The sequence below is a fragment of the Scomber japonicus genome, chromosome 7 (assembly GCF_027409825.1).
Source record: "Scomber japonicus isolate fScoJap1 chromosome 7, fScoJap1.pri, whole genome shotgun sequence".
Classification (NCBI taxonomy): Eukaryota; Metazoa; Chordata; class Actinopteri; order Scombriformes; family Scombridae; genus Scomber; species Scomber japonicus.
Window position 1 is genome coordinate 132,611 of NC_070584.1, and position 26,242 is coordinate 158,852.

The 26,242-nt window shown below is 39.3% G+C and overlaps 1 protein-coding gene and 1 long non-coding RNA gene across 2 annotated transcripts; one reads left to right on the forward strand and one right to left on the reverse strand.

The window, feature by feature from the left end:
- Window positions 1-523: 523 nt before the first annotated feature.
- LOC128362407 (uncharacterized) lies at window positions 524-1,051 on the reverse strand. Its single transcript, XR_008321623.1, has 3 exons — window positions 963-1,051; window positions 833-880; window positions 524-545 (listed from the first exon to the last, which is right to left on the reverse strand). It is a non-coding gene; the product is annotated as an uncharacterized LOC128362407 (long non-coding RNA).
- Window positions 1,052-7,749: 6,698 nt separating this feature from the next.
- b4galt6 (UDP-Gal:betaGlcNAc beta 1,4- galactosyltransferase, polypeptide 6) lies at window positions 7,750-26,011 on the forward strand. Its single transcript, XM_053322221.1, has 9 exons — window positions 7,750-8,253; window positions 17,024-17,140; window positions 18,096-18,209; window positions 20,250-20,374; window positions 20,467-20,583; window positions 20,734-20,921; window positions 21,007-21,129; window positions 24,786-24,887; window positions 25,863-26,011. The coding sequence occupies exons 1-9, from the start codon at window positions 8,139-8,141 to the stop codon at window positions 26,008-26,010; spliced, it is 1,149 nt and encodes a 382-aa protein (XP_053178196.1). The 5' UTR covers window positions 7,750-8,138; the 3' UTR covers window position 26,011.
- Window positions 26,012-26,242: the final 231 nt, after the last annotated feature.

The following is a 26,242-nucleotide window of genomic DNA, read 5'->3' on the forward strand; positions in this document are numbered from 1 at the left end:
AGTCGATGACGCGGAGGCGCGGGACGCTAGAACCCACTTCAACCAGGAGGTTTGCACATTTGATGTCTCGGTGAAATACGCCTTTAGACAGCAGTTCAATGGCTGCATCCACCAACTGAGTCATCAAGATCTGAGGAACACATGAAGTGGTGAGTGAGGGGCTGTAAAGTGAAACTACATCCACACTATTATGAGACAATGCACTTACTGATCTGGTTAGTACAAATCCACATATATATGATGCTCATATAATCTGATCATGTAACATGGCAATTAAAAAGCAAGCAGAAAATATAGTACAAACAAACATACAAACAACCTCCACCCAGTTTCCGTACCTTTGCCGCGTCCTCCTCCAGACGACCTCCCATGGACTTGAGGTACTGGGAGAGATTCATGGATGGCATCGGCCTCTCTATGACCAGGATCAGCTTGTTGTCCAGGTAATACCAATCCAACAGGGAGACTGCAGCGGACTTTCCCAATGATTCTGGTCCACCTGCAACTGTTAGCATTAGGTCCACTTCTACAGGGAGCCTGGTGATCTACAAACCCAAAGAATACAAAAAGGGGGAAATAGTTTGTTTGATGTCCTGAAAGAAAAGTTGAACCTTCAGATGATTAATAATGAAACAAAGTTACGTGGACATCCACAAATCCTCAGTATATATATATATATATACATATATATATATATATATCCTCAAATTACCAATGACACTACAATCATCTGATCATATCCACGTGTCAAGATACCATCATCAGCAACAAAGGAAGCAGTGATTCAGTGTGCAGGTTCTCCTTGTATCTAGTTACAGATTATTGTTCTCACCTTTAGTTCCAACCCTTTATCTGGTCCCTTGATGTGTTTAATAGCCACCTACAAGAAAAAAAAACACTTTGTTTTACACTTTCTGAGGATGTGGTGAATGAGTCTTTGTGTGTGTGTGTGAGATACTTACAGGTAAAGAATCTGCTATGCGGTAGCCAGCATACACAGATCCGCAGCCTCCCTCTCCGATCTTTTCGAGCTGCTTGTACTTTGCCTCAAAGTCAGCTACAAACACAGACACATATTAGTTTTACTACAGCTGTGAGAAATGTATATGGATAATACTACTAACTCTAACTCTAACCCTTCATATGTTGCTACAAATCCTCATTTTGCTCTTTACATTGAAGAGATCCTTTGACATGTAATTAAATAATATAAGAGATAAGATAAGATGTATGTAGCTCACCTCTGCTGGTGATCTCTGCAGGGAGAGAGTCTTTCTCCTCTTGTGATGATGACGCTGTGCAGGAGCTCTGTTTAACCTCACATGTCTCCTGCCTCTCTTCACCAGTGCTGGCCTTCGTCTTCCTCTGCTCTTTCTTGACATCCTCCACCAACGCTTTATTATTGGGTTTGCTGGCGCTAGAGGAGGCAGCAGCAGTTTCCTGACAGAGCCTGTGTTTCTTGCTAGAGTTCTCTCTGTCAGCACTGGCCTTTCCTTTACCCCCCTTGGCGCTGTCTCTGTCGGGACTGGCCTTCCTCTTCCTCTTCCCCACCCTGACATCTTCCTCCAACGCGCTGCCAGCTTCACAGGTGGTGGGGTTGTTGACAGTGCTGTTGCAGCTTACCCTGTGCCTCTTCTGGGCTCTCTCTCCGTCATCACTGGCCTTTCTTTTTCTGCTCCTCTCCACCGAGTTGTGGTCTGGCTCAATGGTGTTGCTCTTATTGTCTACACATGAGGAAATGTATGGAGTGGATTTTAGTCTCTTATTGTTCAAACTGGGAGATTCTCAACAGAAGAAGCTTCTTAGTTTACCAGTTCTATAAAGTCACTGTCCCAAGTTGTGTATAAGAACTCAAATACTGTTAACACATTTATCATACTTTTACTTTATATTTCTACTAATTTCAGAATACGATATTATACCTCCACATGTATTTTATTTATTTCACTTTTAGTCACTGGTGGTTCTTTTGTATATGAAGATTCTACATACTGTACACTAAATATCAACTTTTAATGTAACTATTTATACACTTTTATAGATTATTAAATATCCAACAAAGTATTAAAAATTTAGCTTCAACTTCACCAACTACTAAAGTAAAATGTTCAATATGGGACCTTTAAGTAAAGGATCTGATTGCTTTTACTGACATCCACTGATCATGTATCAGTGAATATGAAAAAATAAAAACAGTGACTTTTTGTTTTGTATGCTTCTGGGTCCTTTTTTTGTGACATTACTGCTGACTTACTTTCAAAACCACAAGACAAACAAGAACCTGACCTGTGAGTCCAGGTACTAACTCAAAGCCAGACTACCTGCTTCATGATCTGGATTTGAGCAGACAGGGACTGGACATTTTCCTAAGATTGTGTACTCACCTTGAGTTTTCCTAGAGGCCAGATGTTCAGGTGTGTGTGTAGACGTAGACGCCATCATGTTTTTTTGTTTAAACTATCGATCACGATCACTTGAAGAACAAAGTTATCCAGAGTTTAGTAGGTCTGTGTGTGTTCTGACTAGGTAACAGAAAACGGAATGTGATGACACGGCTTGCATTGATACATCATAATTGAGCATTCTAGAATGAATACATAATTAGATGTCGTCGCCATAGTAACAAATGCAATCAAATCATTTCACTTTAACATCATTTTGAAATACTTTAAATATGAATATAAATACACATCCTAGGAGGGAGATATTTTATTATAGTTAGTGAGGGAAAGTTGTCAGTTTTACTTAAACTGACTTTAAAGTGGCACCAATCAATATTCACAATAACGTGACAGGTGCTGGTGTTGTACATACAACTGTCAACTGATCAACACTTGTCCTCCTTTTGGAGGCAAAACATGACTCCAAATGAATATTAAGTTGCTTCATGTGCTCTCAATGCGCTCTCAAATAAGCAGCGGTTTCCTAACTTATTGGCAATAGTAACGTTTTTAAGGTGATAATACGTCAGCTTTGTGTTTGCAGCTTGTTGGCAACCACAAGTGGTCAAAAAAATCAATACTAAATGTTTTCGAACAATGGATCCAAACACATCAAACATTCTTTATGGAAAAACATATTCATCTGCTAATACCAGAAAACTTTCATGTGAGATACATTCAAATGCTTTCCCTTGAATATGAAGGTGTTCAATTATTCCTACTAATTATGAGCCATTTTGATCATAACCAGTATTATTAAATAAAAATAGGTTTACAATGTAATATCAGTACATGCAGAAACACTGGATATTTAATAAATGGTAAAAATCTGTTGCCACCAGCTACTAAAATTAGATGCATTATTAGAAGGGCTTCATGATTTGAATAAACCAATGAAAATGTCAGTTTATGCAGGAAAAACAAGTTTCCTACTAAGTCTAAAGTGTACTTGACATTTTGGAGCTCTTAAAAGTACTCTGCTTGGAAACCAGATAATGAGAAATGAGCAATTCTTAGAATTGCAAGGAAAGATACAAATTATAATAAAACCCCATATAAAACTGCTGATCACATAGACTGACAGCACTGGTCAAAATGTTAACTTTTCTGTCTTCATTGTTTCATTAAACTAATGAAGTCATATATTAATCATTTACACAATGATTTCCATAATACATGAAGTGTAAAGTAAGAATCAGCCTGCAACCTGCTCTTTAATGTTGTGATTCCAGACATGTGATATGACCTTTGTACAATAAATTACAATAAAAACATTTCAGTTTCCTCATGGTTTTCACAACTTCAGCTTTCTCACGTAGATTTTGACAATAACATGAACAATGAATCTTTGTTTTTAAAAGAATTAAAGATTAATGACTAATCTTTTAGTTTAATCCTCCAAAATAGTGAAGATGAAATTCTACAGCACATTATATGACTAAATTCTAACATTTGAATTGATGAAAATCATTTCTTTTGTAAAATCTATTCAATCACTGTGTTTGCAAGAGGCAGCTCATGTACTATAATCAGTTTATTGAAACGTATGGTGCGGTTCTTACCCTTCATTTATAAAACCAATTAATCTCTGTTCTTAGCACAGATTGGAAACAGGAAATGAATAGTGACATGACTAAGCTGTTAGTACGACGGCCAACAATGAGAAGTGGTTAAAAGGAAAGAAGATGAAAAAAATCATGTAGAGTTTGTTTCTATTTTAAACCTTTTAGAGACCCTTATAATACATATATATGACGATGGGAAGACACATTTGATTTGAGTCTTTGGGTTGATATATAAAAACAGTGAACACATTTATGAGATTATTTCAATTAATTTTTAAAACTTTGAATTTATTTTGGAAGTAGCTAATTGAATTATAATACTATAACTGATCTTAAGCTTTAGAAATCGTTCATTGTAGCTGAAAAATGGTAAGAAAGGTGTGTGTAGTTTTTTAAAATTCTTTAAATACATTTATACAAAATAGCTCAGGCTCAGAGTCCTGCATGCAAGAAGAAACAGACTACGAAACAGCTGTTTTTCCAGAGCTGCTGACAAACTGTTGCACCGCCCTGAACGAACCCCTGAACTAGTCACAACACACACACACACACACACACACACACACACACACACACACACACACACACACACACACACACACACGTGCTGGGACAAAGCACAATATATATGGCTACTACTGTTGCACTCTAATATTTATATCTATATATTTATCTGTAATATATACATTTATTTCCATGTATGCTGCTGGGATGGGAATGCTATCTATCTATCTATCTGTCTATCTATCTATCTATCTATCTATCTATCTATCTATCCATCTGTCTATCTGTCTATCTATCTATCTATCTATCCATCTGTCTATCTATCTATCTATCTATCCATCTGTCTATCTATCTATCTATCTATCTATCTATCTATCTATCTATCTATCTGTCTATCTGTCTGTCTGTCTGTCTGTCTATCTATCTATCTATCTATCCATCTGTCTATCTATCTATCTATCTATCTATCTATCTATCTATCTATCTATCTATCTATCTATCTATCTATCTATCTATCTATCCATCCATCCATCTATCTATCTGTCTGTCTGTCTGTCTGTCTGTCTGTCTGTCTATCTATCTATCCATCTGTCTATCTATCTAGCTGTCTGTCTGTCTGTCTGTCTGTCTGTCTATCTATCTATCTATCTATCTATCCATCTGTCTATCTATCTATCTATAATGTCATCATTTTGTAGGGGGAAGTAAGGGTGTACAACTTCCCTGAGTCAGGCTTGGTAAAGGTGTGGCTGTGTGTGGTTTGTGTATTTGTGATTAATCACCATGTATGTAAACATTCATTTCACTGACACCACTTCACTGAAAGCGCAGTGTCTGTAAAGCTGTAACAAGTCTTCACTTTATTATTGCTAGATTTGAAGCTGTAGTCAGTGACACTGTTTATTAGAATATGTCACACTTTGAAGTGGTTCTGATGGGTTGAACATCCTTTTCCTGTGTTACTGATTAGATCGCACTGACTGGGAGGTTATATAGACTCTTTTCAAGATATTACTGACACATTGCTGGCCATATCAGGATGTATTTGTTTTTGTGAGGGCTTAATTATACCCAAAAAGACAGTAAAACTTCACCCAATAACAAACCTTGGATTATCCCAGAACTCAAACAACTGCTTAGTTAAAGAAAGAGGTTATTCACATCAGGGGAAAGGGAAGAGGAAGTTAAGCTGTACAGCATGGAATCAAGAAGTGCAGGGTTAGAGTGCATCAGAGTGCAAGGCTGCCTATAAAGATAAATTGCAGTCACTTTTTAAGCATGACACAAAGAATGCTCAGCAGGCTACAAACCTAAAAAAACACACACCATGAATAAAGCGGTTGATAAAATCAGAAGTTTACTAGTTAGTGACATAAAAATTGCTCTGGGGGAGGTGAAGAAACAGTTTTTACATCCTAACCTCATTACCTATAAAGTGTTAGGAGAGGATAGTGTTAGAACATCTCCTTAGTGAAGTCTCACCACCACTGGATCCCATCCAGTTTGCTTACCAGCCAATAAACAAGCTAGATGGATCTTAAAGTTAATCCTCGGCTCATTCCATGGATGAATCAGATTTAACACAGACTTCCCGCCCCAGGCCTCAGTAGGGTTCCTAAAGCCAGCTCATCCTCAGGTGGTTTAGAGGAAGAGGTCAGGAACTTTACTGACAGGTGCTCTGAGGTTAATGTGACCAAAACAAAGGGAAGTGGTTGTAGATTTTAAATGAAACAGGGAAGAAGTCACATTTATCATTGTTAACAATACATCCAATGAAAGTTGAGAGTTGGCACTTACAAATACTTGGGGATAGAAATGGATGACCAGCTGAATTTGGATGTGTGTGCTGCTGTGAAAGTCAAAAAGGTGGAACAGTGAATGTTTTTCTTATTAAAACTGAACAGTCTTAATGTTGATCGCTGTGTTCTTCAACTGTTTTACAAGGCTTTACAAAGTATGCTGTCATTTAACATGTGTTTAGTAACATGCAACCAAGACCAAGATAGGTTGCAGCGCATGATCATGACAGTGAGCAGAATCACTGGGTGTGACCAGATGTCAGCTGCTCAGTCTGATGAAAGCGAGGCGCATCCTTAGAGACTCTACTTCCTCTACACAATAGATTTCAAGTAAACCTTTGAGCCAAAGGAAAGATTCTGCATAGAAAGATATGAACAAGCAGGTTTAGCAGGTATTTTGTTCCTTCAGCCATTAGACAGTTAAACTGAAAGGACAGTATAAAACACACAGAACATTTGGCAAGTGCTGTGTGTAATTATATTCCTTGTGCCACGCATGTATCATGCAATTTTCAAACCCAATTTTACCTATACTGTAATAGCATATTCAAATAACATATCTACCTGTGCACACTTGTATGGTGCAATGTATTCACTTTTATACTGTTATTTGGGTTTAATGTTGATGTTTGTTCTCAGGGATCTTGTAATCCACTGCATATGTAGCCTAATATTTATCTGTTAAGTGAGAGCACTTGAAAATGTCCTGTGTGTGTGTTTATACAAATATGTGGGTGTGTGAGTGTGTGCATATGGTGGATGAATGAGGGCAGCTGTATATTGTATGGTTGTATCTGTATTGTTGTACTCTCTGCATCTCCACTACCTGAATTTCCCTCTCTGGGATAATAACGTTTACTTTCACTTTTAAGGATTTGAACAATATTGAAATTGTTTGTGTGGAAAAACCGACCCAGACACGTTATTATACTGTTATATACGTCTTGGTCTTAACACAGGGTTGGAAAGGATCTTCATGTTTTGAGCGCAAATTTGCACTGTGTAGTTTATTATCTTTTTCTTTTTATCTTTCATTTTCATATACAAGTTTGAGAAGGCGCTCAATAAAATAAAAAAAAGAGTGCTACCGTTACAAGTGGACACTCCCCTGCACCGCGCACACGGGTTTCCATGGCGACGCGGGGGAGGGGGTGTGTGTTACACCCACCGGAAACGGTGTCTGCAGTGCCAGCAAAAAATGAAAAGGAGCCGAACCTGATATCCTTTTATTGGCTTTATTTCTCATATATCATCCCGGCACAGATGTCTGTTGAATGCCACAGTCGGCCGGAAACCGTGTGCAGACACCCGGTGGCATGACTGGACTCCCGTGTGCACGGGTTGATGAAGTATTGCACCGACTGTGTTGGAAACATCGCCCCGGTGGAGAGTAGACTGTGTGGGAGACGGCAGAGCGGTCCTGCCCCCTTCAATGACCAACCTTCAATGCTGGCGATAAAAGCATCGCTGGCGACACCGTAACCATGGAAAACTACCACACGTACCTCTGAGTAGTATTACTAACAAGCTGATCGCCCGTTTAGTAACGGTTTCAATATGCCCGACCGGCGGTGCTGCATGCGGCTCTCTGTCGCTTGATATTACCGTTACAGGCTGTTTCCATCTGGAAATTTCTTGGCAGGGGAAAGCAGGCCAGCTAGCACCGCTAGCTTTAGCCTTTTCAGCACTCAATCTCTGGGCTTGGACGTTCCGTTTTTTCCATGACCACACCATTGACATTGTTGTCTATCAATTCGAGGACTTTTTAACTCCAAAAAAAGTATTTTATGGGATTCATATCGGCGAAAGAGAAGCGGGCCTAAGCCAAAATGGTGAACTGGAGGCGGCTGCTGCGAATGTCCAACCGATCGTTCCTGGCCTTCATATTCTTCTTCTCCATGTCCACCACTTGTCTCTACTTCATCTATGTGGCTCCAGGAATAGGTCAGTCAACAGCGGTTTACGCTTAACACCTCTGCACTAGCTTAAAGTGCTTTGCGAGGTAACAGTTAATGTGATTATTTGTGGATTATCTCACGCAGCCGGAGACGCTCCAGTTAGCTAGCTAACTAAGCTAAGTAGCCCCCAGCTAAGTGGTCCTCCCCGGGCCATGATGTTCAGCTAGTCCCGGAGGTCTGGCCATGTTACAAAGCAAAACACCTCTCCCAGCGTATTTACTCACTTATGTATTCTTCCGTTGTGTTGGATTTCTAGATGATATGATCTTAAATTGTCATTGCACAGCTGACTTGTAAATGAATGGACATGTTGATTTCAGGGCAGTTTCACCAGGTCCATGCACCTGATTGTTGTGTTAGACGTGTGTTTGTATGGAAAACATAACAGTGTCTAGCATCTCCACATTGATCCATATCACTGTGTATTTTTATTCATGTTGGTGAAAAAGACAAACTAATCGTGGCACACTAAACTCTGACCAGACTCCCTCAATGTGTTTTGTCGTTTCCGCAATATACATGTAATATATTTAACACAATAAATATGGACATCAATCTCATGTTCACACTGGCTATTAAAAGATACCCTTTAAATGTGCTTTCACGCAAGTGACGGGTGTTTCCGCACAGTCACTTACAGTAAAGGTCCATTTAAAAGTTGATGTGAAACTCGCATGAACGTATCAGCAGTCTGAGTTAGTCATGCCAAGTGGGTTTCTGCCAGGTGTCCTTAAACACTCTCTGTAATCATTCCTCCTGTTCATACTGACTATTAAAAGATCTCCTTTAAATGTGATTTCAATGTAAAGTGATGGAGGACTAAATCCACAGTGTCCACACAGTCATTTAAAGTAGATGATCAGCTCCTATTGAGCTTCATCAGTGTGAGTTATTCATATCAGTGATATCTGACACATTTACAGTCTGTTTATCATCAGATTCCCTCTTAGTGTTTCCTGTTGAGCTGTGGTGGAAGTATAGTAACAAAAAGAGGAACTTTGCTACTAAAAACATTGTAACGTTGAAACATAGAAGATGAAGATTTGACTCATTTGGACGCTGAAGCTTCATATTAACTTCACATCAACTTTTAAATCCATGTTTACACAGAAGGAGGACTGTGGATTTAGTCCTCCATCACTTCCATTGTAAGTGTATTATGAAGGATCTTCTAATGGTCAGTATGAACAGGAGGAATCATTACAGCAAGTGAAACAGTTGCAATATTAATTTGGGCTGCTGACAAATTAAAATGAGGAGCTGAAAATTGTGAACCTGTCCTTTTTTAATGTTGACTCTTCTTATAGAATACTTTACAACCCTAATCTTTCAGCAAACAGATATGACTCCAACTCTATCTCCAACCACACTTTCCACATAAATCTATAAGATATCGTCTGTGTTTAAGTGTTTACATCTTCCTCAGCCTGTTAAAAGTGCAGATGTCACAATGAAACCTTCTGTGTAGGCTTTTTTTATTCTGTATTTTGCTTTTGTTGATTTGATGTTTTTACTGGGTAGTTGTGTTTGTGTATCGCTCGCGTGCCTGGGGGAAGTGGTTGTGTGCGGCGCAGGAATTATATGCTGTTACTGCAGGCTTTTACTGGCAATCAACGGTAGTCATGCTTGGAGAGAGATGAGGCAGTTCTGGGAAAATTTACTGAAGAGTCTTTTGTTAGCCCAAGGTTGAACAGCTCCATTGTGGATGTAAAGAGATAGAGGTGGTTTATGTGTTGTTGTTTTTTATAGATAATGTTTTGTTTTTTTGTGTCAGTGGATTGTATTGGCTGGTGTGGGGATGGAGGTGTGGTGCTTTTGCCGTAGGTGGATGCAATGAAACACATTGTAGACTTGTGTTAAGGTGTGTTGTTAGTGCAGTTCCAATGTGTCTGTTGAGAACGAGCAGATTGTTTTGCCTCTGGCTGCTACATCAATGCATAGAAAAATGAATACAGTTAGTGTGAGGTGTGTGAATGAATGTATACACCAATATGAAAGAAACTAACATCCTATTATACAAAAAGTAATAATAATTACACAATACATGTTATTTTCTCATTTTGAGTAAAATTAGAGCTGCATTTCAAAATAAGAGGAGGATGTTTGCTCCAAAGTTTAATGCATTGTTTGAATTGGTGCCTCAAAATCGCCACAGTCTCAAAACATACAAGACAAACTGGTTTTGAACTGTTGGGAAAGTTGTCCCCCCCCCCCCTCCCCCCTTTGTTTAATACCCATAACTACAGTCATTGTGTTTTGAGCTCTGAGCACTTCCAAAACACAGCTGAGCAAGGCTCAAACATGAACCTGAACGCCTCGCTGTTGATCTGCTAAACATGCTGCTAATGCTACGCTTTTTGTCTATACACAGGGTCTGTTCTTGATTAAAAGCTCTGTTTTTCCCTGTCTACTTTTCTCTTTTTAGAGCATTTTTCTCTGACTCCGGTCACGCCTTGTCTCTGCTCTCTCCCTGACATGCAGGAGTCAGTTAGGCAGCTCCGCCCTGCCCCTGCACAGAGCGCAGCAGCTCACTGTATTCAAAGTTCAGTAATTCTAAACGCATCGCGTGTCCAAAGTGCTCCAAATTCAACATGACACTCCCTGTTTTCCCCATCTTTGCACCAACCAAGGGTGGAGTTAATTTGATAAACGCTTCAAGAGATATATAAAAGACATACATATACACAGATTCTTTCCTGTAGTAAAGAGAAGTCAGAGGGCCAGTCATGGTGCCTTTTTATAAGGAGGACAATATAGAAATAATACTTGTGTAAAAAAGACAAGTAAAGTATCCACAGTGAGTGTATTGCAGATCCTGTTTTGCATTAAAAAGCTGAGAAAAACGTTTAAAAAAAAAAAAAAAAATGCTGTTCACACTATTACAAGCACTTAGTCTGAGGTTGACATGATGTTAACACACACACAACTCAACAGTTATACATTATTGACAGCATCTGTGCTGCCTTACTGCTACACAGTTTAAAAGGCGTGTCCTTTTTTGAGGTTTAAAAAAAAAATAGTTCTGAAGCTTCAGATTCAAAATTCGGTCGAAGTACATATGCTTTTGTGTATTTCCCCACCTTTTCCCAAGTGACCTGACAGGTTTCTGCATGATCATGTTGCTACATATAAACTGATATAAACTCTAAAGGCCAGGCTAGCCAGTAGCTACAGAGTCAGACGGAGCACTCACTGTTTGTGCTGCTCTGCTAAACATGCTAACGGACACACACAGACGGAGCACTCACTGCTTGTGCTGCTCTGCTAAACATGCTAACGGACACACACAGACGGAGCACTCACTGCTTGTGCTGCTCTGCTAAACATGCTGCTTAAAATTTAAAGTAAACTGTTCCAGATCAGATTAGATCCAGTAGTCGATCCCGGCTCCCTCCTCTCCTCCTGTTTTATAAACATCTCACATACTTAGACTCAGCGCTGCGACGTCACTCATAGTTGATCTGAACCATTTTTAATGCTGGAACATACAGTGAGTATGTTATGACGACACCGTCAGTGAACTGTGTGTGTGTGTGTACGTGTGTGTCTGTGTGTGTGTGTGTGTGTGTGTACACGTCACTGCTTTTCACTAATGGCTGAGTGGATATTTCCATTTGAACAACCCCGGAAAAAACACACAGATGGAGCCGTCTTTTTAATGTAGGGACAAATAGAGAGGGGGATGACAGATTGGAGGAAGAACTTGAATAGATAAGAGGAGGAACATAATGAAAGCAGGTGTCCCCCCCCCCCCCCCCCCCCCCCACAGGACATGACGATGAATCTCCACATTCATCAGTGATGTGTTGAGCAAGCACTATCAAAAAACCAAAGCTGTTCTGTAGTCTCATGGTTGCCCTAAATCTTAATGAGACTATTTGTTTTTGTTTTCTATTTGTCACCATTTTGATTGGTTTGAAATGGCAGGTAGTTTATATGTATATAATAATTGAGCTTGGAGCTGAAGGACCTCCTGTTGCCCTGGAGCTAATATAAAATGCACAAAAATGAACTGTGCAGCTTTCTGAATCCGTTAGCATGTGGATGTGTTGATTGAGGTTTGTAGCAGCAGTTTAACACAAGCAAATCAAAGTGCTTTGGCACAGTTTAAACAGATAGAGCTGTAGTCTAGTTGTTACCCGTCTGACTTGAGACCCAGCTGGTTCATCAAAGTCTGTCCCTGCACCAGCTCTGTCCTCATAGCTAGCTGTTAGCCAGATTAGCTCGCACTTCTAAGTTAGTTTTCATCCTGCAAGTCTCTTGCAAAAACACAAAAACACTTATTCTAAAACACCAAAGGTTGACAGTTGATCATTTGTATGCTTTATTTATGTTAAGGGATGCTTTGAATGTTTTAACTAATGTTAATGTATAAAAACAACAATTTTTAAACTCAGGAGAGCCTGCAATGAAAATGATGAACAGAAAGGTGTTTAAGGTGTTGGTGAGCTCATACTGCTGACATTGTATCATTTTTTTATGGACAGTATGTTGTCATACAGGTCAGCAGCACCTGTGTTTTTTCCCATCAAGTCCAGTGATCGCTCACTCTATTCAACATCCAACTGGTTATTCAGTGGAAGGCTGTTATTTCATGCCTTCTCTATGACAAAGCTGACTCTAACCTGAGTACTTGTTGTGATTACGTGTGATTACCTGAGAGGACATGTAAAGGAGATACCTTTACAAAGCCGGATGACTCTGTTTTGGTTTCAGGGAATGTAGCAAGCGTTTGTCATCATGAGCTGGAACAGTGAGGCACCTGAAGCTGGTTACAGTAAATACAAATGTTTACTAAATAAAGCTTTAAACAGACTGCACCACACAAACCAACACAGAGACTAGTTGTTACTTAACCTGTCTTTAGTCTTCTACGATAGTAAACTGATTATATGTGTGGGCTGTGGACAAAACAAGACATTAGAGGACATCAGTGTTTGATGTTTTTCATGGTTTCTTATTATGGTTTTGTTTCATTTGTTTGTTTGTTTTTTAATTCAATTATTTTTTTTTCCATTTTACAGACCAGACAACAAATTTCTTCATCAAGAAAATAAACAGCAGATTAATGGAAAATGAAAATAATTGTTAGTTTACAGCCCTAGCTTAATGAACCAATTGATATTAACAAGCTAATGTTTGCCAATATCTGATCCATTTAAAATGGCATAAAAGGTGTGTGTGTGTGTGTGTGTGTGTGTGTGTGTGTGTGTGTGTGTGTGTGTGTGTGTGTGTGTGTGTGTGTGTGTGTGTGTGTGTGTGTGTGTGTGTGTGTGTGTGTCATTGGGTGGCTCTGCAGATGATGTTCTTACAAGATAACACCACTGTCATTTCTTAGTGGTGGCTTAGCTACTGAAAATCTCACGATGACCTCACACAAACTCTGATGGATTTTTAAGATTAGTTGGTACAGCCTAGTCGTGCTGTCCAGACCTGAAGTGACCTGCCTCTCCACATCTCCCCCAGTGCTCCCCCAGGCTGCCTGGCCGCTGTGTGATAAGACTCTTATCATCCCACAGCACTGTCCTGTTTACACTCTCACATGGTTTATTTAGTGTAACTTACTGGCAGAGAAGGTGTTGTGTGTTAAGATGATTTACTTTACTGTGAGACGTTTAAATTTCCTCAGGTGACCATTGTTGGCAGTGCACCAGCCAATAAGCAGGGCCTCTGTGTGTAAATCTATTTGTAAGTCTATTTCTGTATCATTTTAATGTCAGTGTGATGAAGTCTCTTGATCTGTCAAGTATTTCTTTGCCACCCTTTCTTATTTTATTCATAAACATCTCAGTTGATTGTGCAAAAATGGGATTTTTCAGCAGGCGTGTCATTTTAATGCAAGAAAGTTGCTTTGACTATGTTCTGCTCTGAAGCCCCTGGTCCTGGGTGAGCTTTTTTTCTTCTTTCTTTTTTGATGTTGACAAAACCGGAATTTACAATAAAGACACAGAGGTAAAAGCTATCGATGCAGATATCACAATATGGAGAAATGGGGGGTGGAGATGAGTAACAGCTTCTTACATTCAGATACAGATTTTATGGCCCTGCAGTTGTCAGTTTCAGGGTGTATTGAGATGTCTATTCTAAAAGTGACTTTAAATACACTGAAGTTCATTTTATGATTTAAATGTAATACTTTCCCTAATCAAAAGCAGGTGTATGATGTACAAAGTTGTTGAAGTAGTTATTTCCTACTCTGCTTCCTCTTTTAATGTGGCAGTTTCAGACATCTCAAACGCTTGTCATTGCTAAATCATTAACACAATCATTATCTATCGCCAAGTGAGAAAACACATAATGATGATGCATTTTGTTAATGTTATAGAGCCTGCACTCATATGATACAACCAAAGACAAAGATATGGACATGTTTGAGATCGCCACTTTTAAGACAACAGCTGTTTCTTTGAAGAGAGATCATCATATGTTAGTGTAGGTGCTTTCACACAGTGTCCAAGTCTGTTTTATATCGAGGTGAATTGCTTTCAACTGAGCAACCTCCATGCATCATTATAAAAAAACCTTGATTCATATTTCTAAAGTCAGTAAATAAATGTCATGAAGGTTATCTGTTTGTGATGGAAAGCCACTGAATCACTGTGGAGTTTGAAAGATGTGTTATTTTCCAGGCAGGGACACTCTAACAGAAGATGTTATCGAAATGCATTTTGGGAAATGAAGGATCCAGTGTTTTTGTCTCATAGTTAATACTAAAAGACAGGAGATATTGGCCTTTGCTGCACTGGTTTTCCATTATTTAAAAAAAATCTGTCCCTTAATTGAATTGAATTCAGTTTTATTTATATAGCGCCAAATCACAGGCACTTCTCACATAGAGCAGGTCTAGACTGTACCCTTTTAATTGAATTAAACAGTTAACTTAAGTGTCTGAAATTAACACCCGCCTAGCATCAAATGTGGGTAGATTTTCTTTTTGAAGGCTAAATAATAAAGTTTATACCAAAATAGTCACAGTATAAAACATCTGGCACGATGGCTCTGAGGAAAATTCCTCATGTTTGTGTCTGTACAGTGTAGACACGCACACCATATGTGTTTTTAGGTGTGTCTAAACAGTGCTGTGATGTATGAGTGCGTGAGACAGTCTGACACTGTGTAAAAACAGAGAACATACAGTGTGAGCAGCAGCAGTAGTGACTGCTGCGCCTGTGCATCAACACAGGAGACGTTCAGGTGCAATGTTGAGCATAGGTCAACTGTGTTTTGGAATTGCTCGGAGCCCAGTTGCAATGAATGTAGTTACATGTTTGTATTCAACATAATACCATCATGTTACCTCAATGAAATGTACTGAAATGTTACATGAAAAGGCAGTTTATTGTTATGGCTGGTAAAAAATATGCTTGGTATGTTGTTTTCATCCACCAGTCACCTTGAAGCCTTGCAGAATTGTTTATTTTGGACACTGCTTGACTTCATGGAAGTGCAATATTACATTTCTGAAGTTCCCCTAAAAACAGTTAAATCAGTGAGCATCAGTTTGGTGGGACAAACCTGATTCTCTTACACTTATCTGTGATTTAATAAGTCCTGTTGTCATAGCTAAGCTGCCCATTTACAATGAAATACCAACTGAATATGAGTTTCAGTGTACACTTTTATTTCCTTTTATTTCCGTTTAAATGTAACATTGTCCATCAGTCAAACTTTATTAACATGAAAATATAAAATAAATAAGAGAATTAAAAAATAAGGCAGTTGAGAAAATGTTCATGAAAAGTTAAGTAAAACTAAGTTAAATTGATTAAAAAGACCAAATTAAAATAAAATGAGAGATAAAAAGTTAGACTAAAACTACAACAAAAACGAATAAAATTGATGAGAAGATAAAAAATATAGAGTGAGATCCATAATAAAATAACACAAAAATAAGGTAGAATAAAAATGTAAACATTAAAAACAACTTGCGACCCCTACAAGTGTCTGCTGCTTCTGAGGATCCGTCCACTACTTGGAGTCGTGGTGCAGTCCCTCTCATGGAGCCGGCAGCAGTGACGGAGCGGACAGCAGCCAGATGTGCAACACTGCAGCTGTCACATTGTAGACTTTCAGCTGTCTGAATCATCATTTCAAGTTCATCTAGTTCATCTTGTGCAAACCTTATCTCATCATGCAATATTTGAACTGTAAATGTGTTTAGTAAACTTGAGTGAGCCTTGCTTGGGTCTGAAGTGTGTGGAGTTAGAAAGAGGTGAGGTTAGCAGCCTGCTCCTGCTTGAGTTGCATTGTGGTTATTGTAGACGCCAAGTTTTAATAGAAAGCGTGGAATAAAAAAGATATCTCATTCTGCTGTGTCATTTTTATTAAAGAAATGCAATGCTGAATCTGCACAATCCTCTTTTAATTTGAGGAAATAAAGCGATTTTTTTTTTTCACGAGAAACCACCACAGGAGGACATGAACATTATCTCTTCAATGGAGAAGTTGCGGCTTTGCTTTCTCGCTACAGTCAGTGTAATTGACGTTGTTAACTATGCAGTCATTTCATTCCAGCTGCTTGCTTCTGCTTTACTGTTGTTACTGCTGTAGACACAATGAATGATTTAAAACTTTATGTGTCTCCAGCTGCAGCGTGAGCAGCAAAATGTCTGAAACAGTGACATCTGCTCTGCGTCTTTATGTTTTACTATAACTGAGAGCATGTAGATGTTTCAGTTGCTGCAGCGCTACATGGAAACAAATCATGTGTAATGCAGTCAACCAGATTAACCCTTATCTCCCTGTCTTTCTCTCAGCGAACACATACTTCTTCATGGTGCAGGCTCAGGGCATCATGTTGAGGGACAATGTGAGGACCATCGGCCAGATGATCCGATTGTACACCAACAAAAACAGCACGCTCAACGGGACGGGTGAGTGACAGTTCACTCTGAGCTTCACTTTCACTGAGTTACATTCACTGTGGCCCAACCGCTCTACACTTCAGCTCAACTGTATTTCCATCTTGTTTACAATTGTGTTTGTCATTTTTAAAGATAATACAACGTGCTAAGGACCCAGATCAAAACATCACATGAGGGGCCTGCATGTACCAGCATGCATTGCACATGACAGGGTCCCCGCTGATCCTTAAAGTCTTAAAGGCTCTGAAATTTAGTTTTTGATATTCATGGTTCAAAAATGTGTTTAAAATGTCTGGAATTGTAGGAGTTATGGCATTAAATTTAATTTGAGTGAAATTATATTTGTTCAGTTTATCAATAATTTATAATTATTATTATATTTTCTGATTGTTTTACATGACCAACCAATCAACTTATTAATTAAAGTAAAAAAACAATCAGCAGTTGGATGTATAATGAAACTAATCATTAGTTGCAGCCCTGTATAAATGAGCTCCATTTCAACCCACTACAACAGTAAATCCTGCTTTTGCATTATTATGTCTCATAATGTATTATGTATGAGTACAACAGTCATATGTGAAACTTTTCTGAAATGAGTACTTAGTCATTGGAAAAGTGTACCAGGCTTTAAATCTCTATCACACCATCTACCACAATGAGGCGTTTGTACTTCCCTGTTTGAAAGTGTAACCACAGTGGCTACCTTGTTCTTAGATTGTAAGCTTTTACGGTAGCTGTTGGTTACATTTGATGTAATTGCAGTAAAAAGTACAACATTGTACTTTTGAAATGTGCCATAATAACAAAATCTCATATAAAATCAAAGAAACTTGTTTGATGCAAACAAAAAAATGTAATGGTGCAATGAGCTGTAGTTACCCATCATACTGTTTTTTCACTTTTACAACACATGTATACACGTTCTGCTGATGTGTGTAATGTCGCTTGTGTTGTATTGCAGACTATCCTGATGGCAGTAACTCCAGTGAATACCTGGTCCAGCCAACCACGTACCTCCCCGAGAACTTCACCTACGCCCAGAACCTCCCCTGCCCAGAGCGATTACCTTCTATGAGTGAGTAGACTGTCACCAAAAACATCAGTTAACTATCAGATAAATCAGTGGAGGCAAGTAAAGTCACAAGCTCCCTGATAACATTCAAATGCATTACGAGCATGAGAGCATGACGTTGAAGTTTTTTTCTTCACACATGTGTGTTTAGCTCAGATAGCGTAGCCTCTTTGATAATGACTTTGATTATGGCGCAGCGAAAGAATAAAAATTAAGATTTCCGTTGTGAAATATGCGGAGGAGAATAGTGGAGAAGCGGCCGCGAGCCATTTTTCTGTGGACCCCATAAGGGTGAGGGAGCTTCAACACCTGTCAGAACAAGAGAGCGGCTATCGTCTGGACTACTGAAAAAAGTGATGACTGATTTAAAACTTGTGAATTATCTTACAATTGTTTTGTTTACTTCGTAATTTCTGCCCATTTTTCAACACGTTTTTGTTCATGACCTTTGCCTCACATAGAAAAATTTTTTTTGGCCCGAAGCTGAACCCTTAATTCGGGCAACTACCGGGTAGGTCTGCGTACGGTGTGTAAAGACCAAATTCCCATGTGTGTGTTTGGCATGATGTTTTACTTGAATAACTACGTTGTAGAATGTAGACCCTATTTCACTAGTATTGCTGGACAAGATTTTTTTTTTTGTGAGGAAGTAATTAATCGCTTGTCCCAAATACCCTGGATTCAAACACACGCCTAGTCTCTTAATGAATGAGATAAATAATAGCCCAGACTATTGAGATCAACTTAATAGCCCGGGCTATTATTTGATATTTTACGGTAATGTGTTAATAATTTCACACATAAGTCGCTCCAGAGTATAAGTCGCACCCCCGGCCAAACTATAAAAAAAACTGCGATTTATAATCCGAAAAATACGGTAATTGAAAAATAATCGGCAGATGAATTGATAATGAAAATAATCGTTTGTTGTAGTCCTAGAACAGTATTTGCATATTCATAGATTATGTATTTGTATTCCACCATGCTGGTGAAAGCTTTGGCTAGAGGAATTATGTTTTCAGGTTGTCCATCCATCTCATATTCATGAATGCAATATCTTAGGAACGCTCTGAAGGAATTTCTTAAATTTTAGTACAAATGTCCACTTAAAGATGAACTGATACGATTTTGTTGCATGAAGGTCAAAGGTCACTGTGTCGTCAGAAAACATGTATTGGCCATAACTCAATAATTCATGCTGTAAATAATTTCACAGAGATGTCTAGTATGGTAGAATGAAGTCATCCATCCAAAAGGTCAAAAGTCAACATCATTGTGTAAATTCTTTAAATATTGCACATTATTGGCAACTTCACTACATGTTTCTTGCATGTGAAACAAATCTGTCAACTGGCTGTTTCAGGCTTAATGGAGACAAAAAAAACAATGTTTGAGGTCAATTTTGCATCCAGGTCATAGCAGACTAGCGTGTTAGTGACAGACTTGTTGGCCCAGCAGTATCATTCACTATCCTCCACATCCTCAACTTTTCTGGATAATGCAAGTTCCCACATTTCCAGATTTCAAATGTTTTCCCTCTTTTCCAGAGGATATCCACTGTCTTTATCTGTAGACAAAGGGCCAATAGCCCAGACAATGCTTTCTGGTAGGAAACGGTTGTGTACTTGAATGAAACTGCACACTGACTGGCTGTTTTTGCATTTATTCCAGATGTCTGTCACATTGTTAGATCTATCCATATCGAGTGAAAAATGTCCAAATTGTATCATTGATATTGACACAAATTTCATCGCATTACCCTATGGATAGCATTTTGTCATCCAGCCCTACATCAGACACAAATGAGCAGAATATTTTTATATGTGTTAAAATATGTCTGCAATACTTAAGTTGCACTGTGGTTTATCTAAAAGTATGTTGTTGTATGTTGGTACTGGTACTACATTCAGGAATAATATACAGAATAATAATATACCCAGAAATAAATGACACGCAGTAGGTTTGATATGCAGCTGTCTGGTGATACTGATGTTTCAGTGGAATAACCTCCCCCCCCTAAAAAAAAACCCTCTTTGTCCTCAGAGGGCCTTATGGAAGTGAACATGACAGAGATCCCCATGGAGGAGATAGAAATTAAGTTCTCCAAGTTTTTTGACATTGAGTTCGGAGGCCATTGGAAACCAAAGGACTGCAAGCCTCGCTGGAAGGTTAGTGTATTCTTATATTTGGATAACTACAGCATATGATGAATGAAGTGACGGGCGTGTTCTTACACTCTATGTTTGTGCTGTCGGTGCAGGTGGCCATCCTGATTCCATTTAGAAACCGCCATGAACATCTACCCATCCTTTTCCATCACCTCATCCCTATGCTGCAGAGACAGCGACTGCAGTTTGCCTTCTACGTCATTGAACAGGTACAGTCTTGGGTGGATGTCAGTGCTATTGAATTGGCACAACCCTAATCAAATTACATGTGTGTTAGTACGTCACATAAATAAGATGATGGGAGTGTGGAGGCCTTACAGCACCAATGAGTTTTCATCATATTGGTTATGTTTGTTTAGAGTGGGAGCCAACCCTTCAACAGAGCCATGCTGTTTAACGTGGGTTTCCTGGAGGCCATGAAGGACTTGGACTGGGACTGCCTGATCTTCCACGATGTAGACCACATCCCTGAGAACGACCGCAACTACTACGGCTGTGGTCAGATGCCTCGCCACTTTGCTGCCAAACTGGATAAATACATGTACATGTGAGTAGAACAGACTCGAGACTTGATGCTAGATACTGAAGCATCTACATCCATGTCTAACTTCTGTTGTTGTTGTTGTTGTCAGTCTCCCATACAGCGAGTTCTTTGGTGGTGTGAGTGGACTCACTGTGGAGCAGTTCCGTAAAATCAACGGCTTTCCCAATGCATTCTGGGGATGGGGAGGAGAGGACGATGACTTGTGGAACAGGTTAGTCCACCAGTAGATGTACAGTGGCTTTAGAAAGTATCAGAGTAGGAGGGAGAAGAAGTTTCCATATACAGTGGAGTCCAAAAGTCTGAGACCATGTGTCAAATATTTTGACGTAAACCTGGAAATAACCAGAAAGTTCGAGGATTAAGAAACACTGAAAAACACAAGAAGTTACGTCATGTAAAATGAAGAAATATTGAAGATTCTGCACTGACTATCTCCTTTTGTACAAAAGGTCAGATGTTCTTCAGTTGTATCTTTTCTATTATAGCATACACTTACATAACACGCATGTAGATTTTATCTAGTCATCAGAGGCTCAATCAAGTAACTCATCTTGCAGCCACATTTCACTTGTTATAAATATGACTATACCTCGGAGTTCCAGTAGATCATTGCCTCCTAAGTAGCATTGTGATAGTGGGAAACATGGTATAAGAACTACATCGGCATCAAATGGTTATTATAAACAAAGAGAGGCTTTCTGAGCATCAAATCATTGGTTTCTAAAGGTAACCAAAGGTTTCTAAGAATACTGTCAAAAGAAGACTGTCTTGTAGGAGTGGAAACAAGGAGTGGGTAAAGAAATACCAGCATTTCACAATGGATGACTGGAAAAAAGTCTTATTTGCTGATGAATACAAGTTTGAGATGTGTGGCAAGTCAAGCCAGTTTTATTTATATAGTGCTTAATTACAATAGAAGTTATCTCAGGTTCCTTTTTTATATAGAGCAGGTCTAGACTATAATTGTTTAATTTATAGAGGCCCAGTATCCCCCATGAGCAAGTACTTGGCAACAGAGGCAAGGAAAAACTCCCTTTTTAATGGGGAGAAACCTCGAACAGAACTGGGAGGGAACAGGGATAGATAGAGAGCGAGAGAGAGAGAGACAATGTATGACTAATAATAGGAGCGGTGGGTGTCAAGTTGGACCCCAGGGGCAGCACACGGCCTACAACCACAGATCCGATCTCCGGTTCTGGAGGCAGAAATACTTGCAAGACGAGAAACTACACGAGAGAGAGAGGCTGCAGAGTTAGTAACATGCATTAACACGAATGTGTACAGAGAGAAAGGAGGGAGTCATGGGAAGCCCCCTGGCAGTCTCTGCCTATAACAGCATAACTATGGGCTGGTCCAAAACAAGCCTGGGCCTGCCCTAACTAACAGCTAGTTTTAAGCCAACTCTTAAACATAGAGAGGGTGTTGGCCTCCTGTTCTACCTTTTGGAGACTCTAGGAACCACATACAATTCTAGTGGGGTAACAAGGTACTATAAGCGCTTAAAGATATGATGGTGCCTGACCATTAGGGGCTTTATAGGTGAGGGGGATTTTAAATTATATTCTGGATTTTACAGGAAGCCAATGCAGCCAAGTTAAAATGGAAGAAATATAATCATTTTCCCTAGTTTTTGTCAGTACATGTGCAGCTGCATTATGGACCAGCTGTAAAGTCTTTACAGAGCAGCTTGATAATAAGGAATTCCAATAATCCAAGCTACAAATAACAAATGTGTGGGATTAGTTTTCTGCATCTTTTCGAGACAGGATGTGCTGCTAACCTTTTGCTTGTTCCGCCAAAAAAAAAGGCTACTCTTGAAATGTGTTTTATGTGGGAGTTAAAGGACAAATCCTGCTCATAGATTACTCCCAGATTCCTTACAGTAGTGCTGGAGGCCAGAGTAATTCCATCCATCAATATTAGCTATATCATGAGCTAATGTGTTTGTAAGGTTTTAGGTCCAAGCACAGTAACTTTTTTTGTTTGTTTTTGTCAGAGTTTAATAGCAGGTCACCCAGGTCTTTATGAACAGAAGGCATGCTTGTAGTTTAGTTTAACTGATTGGTTTCATCTGGCTTCACTGATAAATATAAATGGCTATCGTCTACATAACAATGAAAGTGTATGGAGTGCTTCGGAATAATATGAGCATATATATAAAGTGAATAGTATTGGTCCAGTATCTAAGCCCTGTGGAACTCAGCTCGAACCAACTGGGAACAGATTGAGTTAGTTAATCTAATGTCAGTGAAATGTTCCAGTCTCTTTAATAGGACATGATAGTCAATGGTGTCAAATGCAACACTATGATCTAACAAGACAAAGGGAGAAGTCCTTTGTCTGATGCAATTACTGTAGGGAGTCATTTCAGCAAAACACCCAGATCAAGAGTATGCTTTTTAAGAAGAGATATAATTACAGCTACTTTTAAAGGACTGTGGTACATCTAACTATAAAGAAGGAATCTTTATGTATGCATGTCCTTTGCGTGTCTTAACATCTGTTCATCTGATGGACTTCACTCTTGGCAGATGTTTTGCCGAGGCCCCAAGGAAGTGCATTTTCAATTTGGACACTCAACACATTCAATATTAATAAACTCTGAATAAACATGTGATCAGTGAGCTGCTCAGCTCTGCAGCAGCGGGGCTTCTATTATAGAAAAACAGTCTAAATATATACAAGGTTTCAGCTGTTTCTAAGCTTCCTGTGCCTGTTGAGGGCAGGAGGTGATGAATTTTGTGTCTAAAAGAAATGAAACCTCGGGCTGTTTTTATTCTCCTCTATAAGTGATGAGTCTGGCATTACAGAAGACGTTCCAGTATCTTGCCACACTAAGTGCGATTATTCCAGTTGGGTGGAACACCATATTCACAATGTTTGTCTTCATTTACAGGTTTGAGAGTTTTAACCTCTTTTGCTTTATCGTGATGGACTGACTGATCATCTTGTTGATAGTGCTGCAGACTCAATGAATGACACTCAATGTCATTCATTGAGTCTGCAGCACTATCAACAAGATGATCAGTTTAGGAGAGACTAAAGTTAGCAGAAGAGTCCTCTGTTGTATTTAGACATAGTATTGAATTCAATGCTGATGGAATCACTTCTTTAAATGTAGTGACAGCGCTATCAGAAAGACATCTAGTGAACACCTGTTTGTCTAATGGCTTGTTGACCACTAATAGAAATGAATAAGTATTAGATAAATAACGATCTGATAAGAGGGTTCTTTGGAAGAATTATTAAATGCTCAGTTTTGATGCCATGTGTCAGAACAGAACAGGGTCAAGGGTGAGGTTAAAAGTGTTGTATTAAGAGTCTGAATGAAGCCTAGAGTCTAATAATGAGATACATGCAGTACTAACGGTATCAATATTAACATCCAAACTTTGCTTTATCTAGACTAAACTTAACTAGTGGTCTCACATGGTGTTTTCAGCACATTTTTTCACACTTATTTGTAAACAGATGACTCAAAATGAGCTCTAACTATCAGAAAAACAAATGATGATGATAACAGGAGGATGAGTGTGAGTTTCAGACTATAAATACCTATGAGGGAAAAAGAAGAAGCATGTTATTAGATTATCACCGATTTAGTCGGAACACAGTCATCTCTTGTCCAGCAGTGGTAAAGAAACAGGTGTTGCACGCCCTCTACTGGACATTTTTGGAAGTAGATAATTAGTTTCATGCTCCAAAATATTTCATAAAAACATGTTACTGTTACTGTTGGGGATAGAGTTTGATAGCATTGTTCAAGTTTGAATGGTAAAAGATTTGATTTAAAAAATAAAATAAAAACTTTGCTAGTGTCAAAGCTAAATGACCCCCCCCCCCCCCCCCCCCCCCCCCCCCCCACAGGGTTCACTACGCTGGTCTGAATGTCACGCGGCCAGAGGGGGAGCTCGGAAAGTACAAATCTATTCCTCATCACCACAGAGGAGAGGTGCAGTTCCTCGGGAGGTAAGACAGCCAGTCTGTTATATCAAAGCAGGATGACATCATCATAACTCACACACACTTTCTTAAAGGTGTTCTGAACAAGTGATGCTCCTTTATCCATACTGTGTGTATGAGCTGACTGGAAGCAGTTATTTGGTTTGTGTCATGAGTGTCAGGTCCACCAGGTGTCAAATATTGAATGAGCATTGTCTGTTTATGTAAATCTCCTGTCATGTCTGAATAAAACTGTAAGAAAAATTAAAGAGCAGGTTCACAATTTTTCAAGTCTGTTTTAAACCAACAGTCAGGAGCATAATACACTTACAATGGAAGTGATGGAGGACTAAATCCACAGTCCTCCTTCTGTGTAAACATGGATTTAAAAGTTGATGTAAAGTTAATATGAAGCTTCAGCGTCCAAATGAGTCAAATCTTCATCTTCTATGTTTCAACGTTACAATGTTTTTAGTAGCAAAGTTCCTCTTTTTGTTACTATACTTCCACCACAGCTCAACAGGAAACACTAAGAGGGAATCTGATGATAAACAGACTGTAAATGTGTCAGATATCACTGATATGAATAACTCACACTGATGAAGCTCAATAGGAGCTGATCATCTACTTTAAATGAGTGTGTGGACACTGTGGATTTAGTCCTCCATCACTTTACATTGAAATCACATTTAAAGGAGATCTTTTAATAGTCAGGAATGATTACAGAGAGGAAAAGTGTTTTATGATAGACATGAAAAATCACTTCTAACAGCTTGATGAGTAATAATATGAATGACTACTATAATGAATAATAATGATGTTAAAAAGGGAAACTGAGAAAAATCACATCATAGTTATAATGAACACAGTATTTCCATGTAGTTGTGTTATTGTAACTAATAGTAGCTGTATGAGCGGCTGTGTGTCCCTGTCACTGACAGATCCACATCATGTAAACAGTCTAGATGCAGTGTGTAAATGTGACTGTGTGTGTGTCTTCAGGTATAAACTGCTAAGGTATTCCAAAGAGCGGCAACACCTGGACGGCCTCAACAACGTCCACTACGTCCCCCACACGTCCCTCAGCAGCCTCTACAAGAACATCACGGTGGACCTGTACCCCGAGCTCGCTCCTATCGCAGACTACTGAACTGCCCCCCCCCACACACACACACACGAACCCCACCACCCCACCTCCGCTAACCCACCCACCCACTTACCTACCTCCCACCTCCCCACCCATCCTAGACACCCCCACTCCCACTCCCCCTTTCCCCCCAGTGCGCCCCACCACTTTTAGCCATCTGAGCGGTTGCGCAGAAGACAGGAGGAGTGGCGGGAAGAGGGGGAAGGGGGGGTGTGGTCTAGTGGTGGGGGGGTGG